At 41.9% G+C, this 12,060-nt stretch overlaps 1 protein-coding gene across 1 annotated transcript in view; it reads right to left on the bottom strand.

Annotated features, from left to right (window-relative positions):
• Nucleotides 1-12,060, bottom strand: part of PDIA5 (protein disulfide isomerase family A member 5) — a 102,024-nt gene that overhangs the window by 6,877 nt on the left and 83,087 nt on the right. The window contains exon 15 of the mRNA XM_055813194.1: nt 6,799-6,869. Coding sequence (XP_055669169.1) covers nt 6,799-6,869 — 71 coding nt within the window. The remainder of the gene's footprint in view (nt 1-6,798; nt 6,870-12,060) is intronic.

Genomic DNA, 12,060 nt, shown 5'->3' with positions numbered 1-12,060 from the left:
GCCTGCTTGAGATACAGCCCTCCTCTACTGCACACGGAAATCTAACTTGGTCCATCTGTGCATTTGTTGTGCACCAACGTAATGCACAAAGATCCCAGTCTAAGTCCGGCCACAACAGTCACGTTGGCCTAACGCTACACCTAACCTAACAGGTCTAATGGGAAGGGACACGTACATCTGGAGTAGTGTTTGGAGGACACATCCATGGTCTGTCATTCTCTGAAATGTTCCTGATGCAAGCTCCCACACAGCTCCACAGACTCGCCACTGCTCTGCAAATGCCATTTTGAGCCCAACTCTTCAGAACTTACATTCCCATCTGGTTATTTTTACAGCCAGTAAGAGAAGGGAAACAGCAATTTTCAGAAGCCTTGTAACTCATACAGACCTGAGCAAAACTTCATAGAGAGACATCTAATTCCCAAGACTGTATCCAAGTCTGCATTTCAAACGCCTGCTGCCAACAGTAGCTGAGTAAGAGTACTTAGGAGAGCTTGAGTGATTACTTTAGAGTGGAAATGTTAAAGCAGCCTAAATATAGGGGGTTGCTACCATCTCTATGCACTCATTACCATAGCATCACAGTCCTAATTGTCTTGCCTGTCTCACACCAGAAGATCAAATATAGTGCACTGCAAGAAGAGAAAAGTAATGCTGAACAACACTTGTAGCAAAATGCGCTTCTGGACTGAAGACCAGTTTTCAGTCTCAATCCTGACAACTTCAGACAGCTGAACTCTGAGACATATCAGAATTTCAGCAAGCAGCACCCATCCCCTTTGCTTCATTCTGTTTGTGTTTTCATGGCCCGTGAGTATTAAAATCCATTTCTGCTACAAGAGTGTCCTACAGGCAGTTCTCAGTTAGGGTGAACTACTTCATGACTATATTGAAAGGCTGCACACAAAAAGATGCAGCCCACAAAGAGAAGGCTTCACTTCAGTCCTGGCTCAGGTGAGTAGTGATACACTGCAGGGAGGTTTTCCTCACATTCTCCATCCTCATAGCAACAACCAGTTCTACATCGCTGCGGCAGAAAACTGAGTCAGGAAAAAAGAAAAAAAAAAAAAACACCCAACAAATCTCTACAAAAATGTAGTTCAAGAATTCTGGAGGATGTTACTCTCAGAAATCATCTTCATATTGGACTGCCAGCAACAACTTACATGGAAGTTCACTAGAAAGCACAGGTTAGCAAGATCTATTATTCTCTGCCTCGTAAAAACACTAACTTTATTGAACCAGAAATTTGAGACAGGGTAAGCAAAAGATGTCCCTGATACGTATCCAGATGCTTGACATCACCTCTCATGAGCTCCCTCTCATCAAGAGGGAAAAACACCTCTAAAAATCTGGGAGAGCAACTCTCCTAACACTGGTGTAAGACTTGTGTGTGTGTGTGTACATCTGTCCATTATGGAAAAACCCAGTGTAACAGCCTTTCAGAAGAAGCCAGCGTAACAGCTTTCAGAAGACATGATTGATTTTATGTAGATTTTTATTGTTAGGGCTAAAATTTAATTTCTTCAGCTTTCCTAATTTTCCTCTAACCAGAGGGAAAAATCCACTGAAAAAAACATTTCAGGAAGAAAAAACCCCAAGTGCTATACCTGCCACAAACATAAAACTCCGTTGGGTTACGGATTCTCCATAACCCAAAGCTGTGCTGCCTTAGATATTGACGATACATCATTATATACAAGTTTTCTCTCCAGAGGCAATGCCTTTCAGGTTTATCACCATCCTGTTCAGTAGCCGTAGCAGGAACAGAAGAACAGTTATCAAATGAAAAGATAATCAATCAGAGACTGTGGACCTCAAAGGAAGTTCCTTGGAGTACATCCAGCTTTCTCAATGTTATCGGTAGTTCCTCACAACTGGTATGCAGCTTATAACAATTAACAATACCAGGTTAGCATGCATAATAATAATAATAAAAATAAAAAAACAAAAATACCCCCCAAAAACCCACATTAGCATGCATTTCTCCTTTATTACATAGTCAGCATACTTTAACACAACTCTAGCAACACCTGGGACTGGAACATACCCTTATCTGAAAAGGAAAGTCCCACAGCAATGTTCCATGGTTTTACCAAAGAAGTGGGAGCTTATCTACAGAGTTGCAAACTTCACTCCGCACTGCATTAGAATGTGAGCAACGTATGACCAGCTCTGAAGAGCTCTTCAAAAAGGAAACAGAGCATGGCACATTGTTCAGATTAAGTGGTCTGATCACAAACACTGAGCTGTTGCAAAAATCAGGCTTTTAATTTAGGTGCTTAAATAGAAGTGGAGCTATGCTGAAAATGGGACCATAGATCTCCGTGTGCCTCAACTGTAACAGAAGGATGATGCCTTATTTTTTTTACTATGGAAGTGCTGGAAGGAAAAAAGAAGTACTTGCAGTATCATCTAATCATACGTCAGGAATCACAGTTCTCTTCCAACAGAATTACAAAACAACTTTTTGCTCTAGAGAGATCTTGCAGGTAAGGAACACAATTACATCCAGTGGTTCAAAGAGATGTGTAGAAAATTGGAAGTGGGATCTCTTGACCCTCCAAGTAACTCCTCCTTTCTGTTCTTAAACCACTTTCATTTTAACAGTTTGTCTCCCAGTCACTGTATGATGATACAGTAAAAATACCTCCTGCAATCCCAGTTGCTCTCCTGTTAAAATATGTACTGCCACACACTGGCTTATTGATTCAAGGAAATAAATCTCTGCTGGAGCTAATATTGACTTTTGTTATGAAAATGGAAGTGAATAACTAACTAAATATTGATTTGAAGAGGAATGATATATGATAAGCTTAGCAAAATTATCACAATCCTCCCAAAAATTAAAATAAAAGTAAAATTGCAACATGGAAAAGAATGCTTCCAAGCAACATTTTTAAAGTATAGTCAATTCCAGATGACCATTATCTGATTATTAGGAAGAAGAAGAAGTAAAAAAGTCTGCTGTTGCCAGATGTCTTAAAAGCACCTACGAATAAGACAGATGCGCATCCCTCTCTATGATTACTCCATAGGTTTCTGTTTATATTACCTGTTCTGGATCCTAACAGCAGTTAGGAGCTGGCCTGCTAAAGCTTGTTGCAATTCAGCTACTGTTCTTAATGTAAAAGGCCTTGCAAATGGAAGATTCATTATTAGCTGCCCTGATGTGCCATAGCAGCATTACTATAGCTGCAATTCATCAGCTGTTCACAAAGCAGGCCTGTTTGCAAAGGGAAGACCCATTAGTAGGCACCATGATGTACAGTGCTAACATCACCATATTTAATGAGTCTAATTAAAAAGAAACTCAACACATGCTTTTTAAGCAAACACAGATCAAATTCTTGGCCGAATTAAAATATTAACTCGTTTGGATAAATCTGTACAGTGATTTGGTTGGTATAATGATTTTAAACCATGGTTCAAACCATGGTTCACAACACACATTGGGGACTCACCAGTTTCACTGGTGTCTCACAGCTCCCCGCGAGCACCCCGACCCACCCCATCAGCTGCACCCTTTCCAGCAATCTCCACCACAGCTGTTTCTGCACAGACTCCCTAGCACCCAGTCGCAGTGCTCTGATTTAGGTCAGTGCATTTGTACAGAAACAGTCTAGTGAAAATGGAGAAGCCTGGTCAACCAGCAGCCCCTTCGCGGGTGTTCCAGAGATTTGTTACTGAGAGGCCTTGAGGAGTCAGGAGCTTTCCTTCAGCAAATCCAAGCTGGAGCATCACAAATCAGATCCTAAAGTTCAGCTAGAAGGATCAGCCAAAAGGAAGAATGCAGATTTTTTTTAAGATTCAGCTGTTGCCCTTTCAAGAGTCTCTGGAGTAGTTAGTGAACATGCCTTCCTGCTCTTCAATCTGTTCAGCTAAGTGACAATCCTCACATTTGCATTTTCTGACATAGCCTGGTCACTGCCAAAACTCGAGCTGTGGAGCAGAGGCCAAAGGCTTTCCCCTGGCAGCTGTATGCAAAGACCACAGCGCCCCAAGGCAAGAATGCTCCAGATGGCCTTTTTTTTTTTTTCCCCCCTTTTTAAATAACTGAAAGCCGTATGTGAACTGCTTCACTGGACCAGCCTCTGCACTGAGCTGGTCTTACTGTCACTGAATTTCCCCAAGTACACGGAAAGATGCAGAGGCTCTGGTTTACGGGTCACACCCAGAGCCGTGGTTTGCAATAGCCACACGACTGCCCTAGGCAAGCGAGCAGGCTCGGGGTTTCTACTAAAACCACCAGCAGTGATGTGGTCAACAAGAACTGACATTCGGGGCCAAGTTCCCAGTCTTGTGTTTTCAAACTCCAACTCCAGCAGTGCAGATGATGAAAAAGTACATAGCATTACACACAGCCCCAGGGGGGTGGGGCGCAGGAGCCCCCCCCAACCCCCCTCCTCCATACAGTGAATTTGCAAAGCCAAAGACACGTATTTCACAGCCTCAAGCTCTGCTCATCTTCAAAATTCCGATGTAAAGACTCAAAGTCTCCCAAAGGATACCTTTTAAGATATCATTTATAAGCAATTCAAGGCTGGAATGGTTTTGATTGTCCTGTGGCTTTTGCAGAATTAAACGTTTAATTGAAGGACCACCCTTACTGAAAAGAAGATACAGCTTAAATGCTACCATACTCTGTTAAAGTGAAAAAAACCTTCCTCCAGGGGGAAAAAACCCTAACACTACTACAGACTAAAAAAGAAAATTAGTAATTTTCCTCTGTTTTTCAAAGAAGAAATACTTCTTCCCTCTTAAGCAGTAATTTTACAGAAGTTTGAAACCCTAAAGAACTATGAATTAGTTTGAAGGCTCAGCCCAGTTTGAAACACAGGAATATGCCCAGTGCTGCTTGTGGCAACAGCCACGTGCCCTTCTGAAGTCTTAAAACAGGTTTATTTTCTTTTCCACAAGGACACCAACGGGCAGCAAGAAGCACCTTGGCAGGTTACGGCTGTACACAATTGAATAGGGCTCCCCAGATAATCAATCCCTGGCACTTTCATAAGTCACTGGGGTGGAATAACATTGTTTTCCCTAACTGCACACACCTCTTTGAAACTGCACCAGCCTTAATATTCCCTACTGGCTCTCCTGTTCCAACTCATTACATTTTATACCTCCCCACTTCAGTCTTAAACTGAAGTCAAGAGTTGCAACCGTCAATCACTGCTGTGCTCTTGGAGTCCCTTCATAAGCTGCAGTCTGAATGGAAAGCTTCACAGGCCTGCATTTACTGCCACCACAATGTCCCATCAACTGCACCATGATACAGATTGCTTGGTAATACATCCTAGGGCTCTAATAAGCAAGTTTCACATTGTACAAGTTGGGTACATTTGCTTCATCTCCTCTGACTGAAATTTTAATGAGTTTAGGAAAGAGAGGTTTCATTGGGAACTACCAGAAAAGTGGGAAACCAAGGACACTTTCTCAGAGATTTTGGAAACAAACAAGTCACCAAAAGGCATCTGAGCACACATTTATAGCAGTGAGAGAACCGAAAGCTGCATTCCTCTAAAGCTTGTATGTGCCAGAGGGCATAAGTGATGGACTTCTAATTATATGCAGTCAGTGATACAAGAATGATCTGTTACTTGTCAATCTGATGCATCTTCTGTGAGTTACAGAAAAGATGAGAGGAAAAGAAAAAAAACATGACAAATTCTCCTGTTACAGTAGCAGGCTGATTAACAGGGGTGTAACTGTTACAAAATCACCTCCATTTAGAATAGACTATAGACTAGACTATTTCAGTTGGAAGGGACCTGCAATGATCACCTAGTCCAGCTGCCTGACCCCTTCAGGGCTGACCAGAAGTTAACGCACGTTGTTAAGGGCCATTGCCCAAACACCTCTTAAACACCGACAGGCTTGGGGCATCGACCACCCCTCTGGGAAGCCTCTTGGTAAAGAAATGCTTCCTAATGTCCAAGTCTAAACCTCCCCTGGCGCAGCTTTGAACCATTCCCGTGTGTCCTGTCACTGGATCCCAGTAAGAAGAGTTCAGCACCTCCCTCTCCACTTCCCCGCCTCAGGAAGCTACAGAAAGCTGTTTCCCTATTAAATTGCCAAATCTTTTCCATGCCACACCTAAACATAAAGCAATCATGCAGTTGGAACAAACTCAGAGATCTGAATGAAATACAGTTCACTCAGAGATAAAGTTTTTAACTAGTTATCTGGTTAAATTCAGTGGCTCAGGTGTTGGGGTTTTTTTAATCCCAGATATGCAAACAGTCAAGTTAAAATGGTTCAGCTGATGCAAGGACATTAACTGGTGTGTTTCAGTCATCAGATGTGTTTTCAAGGCAGAAGCATGAGGGTCCTAGAAGGGCCTGACATTCTGGACTCAAGTCAACCAACTTACAGAAATCTATTATATTTATGCTATGCAAAGAAAGATTAGTTACATGATTCAGTGCTACAGGACTGTGGGTTTTCCACATGCACCTCAATGGCTGACAAAAGTTGAAGGAGAATGGAGATGATGTAAATTACCTTTTATTAATCTTTCAGTAAGAAAGAATGTGTTTTCCTTCATAGAAAAGAACTCTTAAACAAAGAATTAAACAAAAAAGACAACAGATTAAGGAAAGCAAAACAGGTTAAAAGTGTAGCTCAGTTTGACCGAAAGAAGATACAACCCCTAAAATGCAGATACATTTCTATTAAGAGTAACAGCAATTTTATCCACAAGCCCCTACCACCTTTATCAATAATCAAAGCCTAAGAAGTACAAATGGTGGAAAACATTCTCAAATATCTCAGAAATACTTAACAGCAAGTTACCTTTCGATCTTCTTTAAAGATTTCAGCAGCGGTTGTAAAATGTGGAATGGCATTTTTACAGTGGGGACACCCTGTTCAATATAGAAAAGGAAAACCAGCACAAACATTAGTCATAAATAAGATACTGCAACAACTCAAGACACAAGATAAATCAGTGGAAAATTAGTATTAAAAAATCATTCTAGACAAGGGTTCTCCTGTTCTATGAAGAGCAGGACAAAGCATCTCTAGACCATGAGTCAGATACACAAACTTAAGCAGGTGTTTAAAATCCATGACTTCAAGCAGTTTAAGTGTATCCTTACAGTTACAAAACATCCCACATAGGGACCACGGTGCAGAGGGCTTTTCTCTACCGCCAGTCCCTTAAGAGCATTTTAAGGTCGCCAACCACAAACAGACAAACCATTTCTCTGCTGCTGTACCTTCTTGTGGGTTATTACTGCTGTTGCCACAGATACCAGCTACATTTGGACACAGGAATAAAGACAGCACAGCTGTGAACAGAAAGAGGTTGGAGTTGGAAAGGAAGACGCCAGGCATGTTTGTAAGTGTTCGGGAATTGCCTGTGTTAGAGCCAAGCCACCAGGAACACATGGGAGGGGAAGAGAAGCAAGTCCCACAGGCTACCCATCTTCCACTTATGGAGAACAGGGGTCCAGTCCCAGGCTAGGATGACTGCTGCTGGCCTTCCTGGAGACCTTCCTCCTGCTCACCACAAACTAGCAACCCCAGTGGAGTTTTACAGGTACAGCACATAAGAACCAGACAGCTTTGTGTGGGAGCTGGGCTGATACTTGTTTGCACCACCACAGCACTGAACAAAAGACCAGTCCTTCCCTTGCTTAAACATACACAATATTTACTCAAACATTTCAGAAGTCGCCACAGAAGGGGAGCAAGAACTGTTCTCTTGATTCAAGATTCAGATGTGAGTGCTCTTAATTCAGAAGCAATGTTTATTGTCTATGATTAATCTAAATTGCTCTCAAAATACCAATACTAAGTAAGGCTTTGAAAAGGAAAGTACCTGCATATCTGTAACAAATTACTTTTTTCAAACACAGCATAAAGAGGTTGTTCATAAGCAAAAACTCAGGACACTATTTTTTGCTTAGATGCAGGGAAGAAAGGAATGGACACACTTCAGCCAAGCCTGTACAATGCTAGCAAAAGCAAAGAAGTTCATCCTGCTATTATTGCTGGATAGGAACAGAACAGAGCAGAGATCAGTTTTTCACAAGCTCCAATTACACTTACGCTACTGTTGCTTACCAGTATTTTACAACAAAGAACAAATGGCTGTGTTACTTTTAAGTCAGTACTGAACAAATGCCCTCTTAGGAGGCTGGCATGAACCCTCTCATAAACTGCACTCACCCTTTTAGCTCACAAGAAAAACAGCAGCTGTGCATAAACACTGCACACCCCTTTCACCAAAGGAAAGGCTGCACACCCCTTTAATCTTCACCAAAACGCAATTTCATTGCTTACATGCACTGCTTTGTACTTTCGAGTATTTTTTTCTTCATAGCTGGATTTTGAAAGCACTGCTGTGACACGCGTATAAATACACAGAGAGACTATGTAGTAACTAAGAATACTGAAAAGTCAAGGGGACATTTCCTGGGAAACTGAGGCACTTCTGCAAATCCATCTTAATGGCTTCAAACTCTTTACACAGCACAACGGCAGTCTGTCCTGATGGCAGATGTGTTTTGGTGGGAGATAGTGCAGGTCCTCTACGGATTGTAAACTATTAACTTTGTAAGTCGTTCAGCATTTGCCTGGGAGGAAATGGTCAAGAAAGAAAAGGAGAAGGAGGAGGAGGCGGTTAGGGTTCCAGGCTGCTCCCATGTCCATCAGCCCACTTCTGTGACCCATTTTCTCTCTGATTTTCCTATCTGCCTGATACTGAAAAGCCTTTGGGTCAATCCTGCCTCCTGACACATATTTGATAATTTCCTGTACTGTGGGTTGATTGCTTTAGTTGACTTGTTAACACTGCTCTACACAAATAAATCAGAACTGATGACAACATCTAGGGAAAATTCCAGAGACAAAAAAATAAAAGAGAAAAATCAGGCACCTCTAAAACAAAAAACACTTGTTCTAGTCCACATCCTTACGTGCTGTAGTTTACTGGAAAGCACTTCCAACTGTTACACTAAAACACAAAGGCCCCTAAAAACTTAAACCTTTCAGATTCCCCTTTCTGCTTATGATCTTGAGCTTGAAATTTAGGTTTCACCAAACAGCAACTTCCAAACCCTCAGTAAATGGTGTTTCAAGAGAAAGATGAGACTTCATGTTTGCTTATTCCCCTCTAACAGCTTTATGATACATCAGTCAGTGTGTTTCCCACCTTGTGAGTGCTGAACCTGCGGAGGACAGGGCATTTGGTAAAGCCTCTCCCTAAGCCCCTACTAAAGTTGCAGCAGGTAAGAGCCCTCCATGAGCCGTGAACTCTTCAAGAAACCAGAACACGAGTCAGCAAGTAACAAGCGTATTCTTTCAGACACAGAAAAGTCCAATGGCTATTACAGATGCAAGATGCCATTTTACAGGGGCCAACAGATGGCTGGTAAGAAAACAGTCCAAGTGGCCATTTAGCTGGTGACTGCTCAGAGAAGCAGCTGCAGCTGCTCAGTGTCCCTTCCAACCCAGCGAGTCACCACTGCACATGCCATAGCATGGTGCTCAGTAGGTAGCATCAGAAGGGCTTTGAGAATGGTTCTCAGCTTACAAAATGCACTTCTTTTAAGGACAAAAGGAAGCATCTGACTATCTAGACCTTTACGGCACTTTGGGAAATTAGGCAAAATCAAACATGCGTCACCACCACCACACAGAGGAGCTCCATGTAACTCAAAACAAATGATAAAGGAACCTATGCTCACAGCTTTTATTTCCTCTTCTCTGTGATCTTTGCATCTTCCCACTCTAGTATCAAATGACAATGTTACCCTCATTTATGCATCTGAAGCTTCATCCCTCCTCCTCTCACTTCTCTTTTGGCCCAACCTCCTTTCTTTACTGCACTGTGCTTGCAAAACTAAAACACAACCATATGGCTTTTGGCAGAGCTGACTCCCAAGTCCAGTAGGCATTTTGTTAGCCTTGGACATCCATCCACGGAACAGATGTGAATGCTATGCTGAATTCCCAAGGAGTTTCAAGGAGTCACCAAAAAAGGGGGAAGGAGCACATCATATGGAATAGCAGAACTTCATCTGTTACAACTTAGAAGGATTGCCAAATGCAGCAAACACTTGGAAGCCACCCAACACCATCATTCTATTTAAAGCACACATGCCAAAAAAAATAAAAGCAGAGGTTGATGTCTTCATTTTGACAGACGGAAAACTTGTTCTCCTCATTCCCTCTTCACACCCACTATCACACATTTATTTTAAGTGTTAACACCATCTTCCAGATTTGAAAGTGCAAAGAAAGGAACTGTACCAAGCACTGTACGTGAAGATAGGAAGCGTGCAGTCTCCTTACAAAGGATATTCCAGATGGGCTGCAATGCAAAGAGATTAAACCGGTGGCATCTGAAAGGTGTGGATAAGGTGTCAAGAATCAAAAGGTCCTGCCCCTTTCTCAGTAGTATTTATAGGACAGTAAGTCACTATGGACTAAAGAAGTGGGATGATTTATTCAATTTCATTTCAGTTGAATAATCTGGGTCCTATGGTAGATGCACGGGCTTCCTACAAGGCCAAGAATTGGACTTCCAATTGAGAAGCATTGAAAGTAGCACTTCTGGGAACAGAGTCTTCTAACATAGGTGCAGGGCTTTGCTTTACTGATTTTCTTTTGTCATTTTTACATTATTGTAAAATTTGATCTCAACAGTGTTAACAGCAGATGTGAACTGAACAGTAATTTCCTGTGCCTGACTTGAGAAATCTGAAAGGAACCTTCTCCTGGAACATCCAGCTTTTTCACAAGATCCCAGCTCAAAACCTCAAATCAATTCTGCAAATCTTAAACTAACTGCACTTCCTAATGCAGAAACACACTTGCACATTATCTGACAGGAAAGCAAAAGAGCTTAACATCTAACGCACAGGCAGTAGCATGTGTTAAGGCCATTCTCCATTCCTAATCAGCAAATGATACAGCTTTATTACAGCTCTGGCCAGACATTCTCACTTCTCTGTGCTAAAAATCTTGCACTCTGGAGGTCCCCCATGCAGCCCATGGTGGTATCTGCTCTGCCCGGCTGGGGGATTGAGGGCTGCCTGCTTAAACCACAGGTCCAAGGATCTGTATGGGAATACCTGCAATAGAGGGGTTCTAAGCTCTATATGCCTTGCACTACAAATGTAAATTTTACATGGACCCAGTGTTTTCTACAGGGTGTTTTTTCCACCATTCACGATGTAAAGTTGGTAAGGGCTGGGAAGACACACTGCAGAACAGTCATGGTGGGCACCATCACACTCCTCTCCCTGAAAACCAAGTAGTTCTCAACTGATCCAGTACGTGAAAAATACAGTATCTGTGGGTAAAAATTCAAGAGGAATGGCTGATGAACAGCAGATGAGGGAAATCAAGTAAGCAAGCAAGCAGGCTTGATTCAGACTCATTATCACTGAGGGGGAGAGGCAGTCAGATTAAATCTCCTCTAATTGTAGAGGCATTTAAAGGAAAGCTAGCGAGCCTTTCGGGAGATGAAGCGATGGAAAATATATAGCCCAGCTTATTTTCCGTGGACTGAATTTACTGATAGCAGGAACAACTGAACAGTACAGCATCTCCATGGGTGTCTTTGAAGAAAGAACCAATGAGACAGCATTGGTTTGGGCTCAGAAAGGCGCCCAGCAGAGAAGCTGGTTTCATCCTCATAGAAAGACTGGTTTGAGGACTCTGAAGAAATAAAGAACTGCAGGGCTGAGCTGGATGTGGCTTCCAAAATGATGCCACAAAACATTTGTGTACATGATATAAAACAAAGATAGCACATGGGGAAATAGAAGTACTTACTAAGTGCTCACATCACTTTACAAACTTTTTTTTTTTAAGTTTGGGGTTTTTTTAAAGAAAAAAGACCCAAAAAACAGACTGAGGAAAGAACAATATAAACCCATTCATGAGGTAAGGTAAGACACACACAAAACTGATATTAAAACCCAAATGCACATTGACCCAAACATAAGAGTAATCAAGCATATGTTTGTGGTGGCAATTCAATAAATCCACAGAAATAACATCCTGTATTCAGATTTGTAAGCATTTTGCATAATTGCAGGG

Source organism: Falco peregrinus, chromosome 8 (genome assembly GCF_023634155.1).
Source record: "Falco peregrinus isolate bFalPer1 chromosome 8, bFalPer1.pri, whole genome shotgun sequence".
NCBI lineage: Eukaryota > Metazoa > Chordata > Aves > Falconiformes > Falconidae > Falco > Falco peregrinus.
The sequence above is the reverse complement of the archived record's forward strand: the minus strand, read 5'-3'. Positions and strand labels throughout refer to the sequence as shown.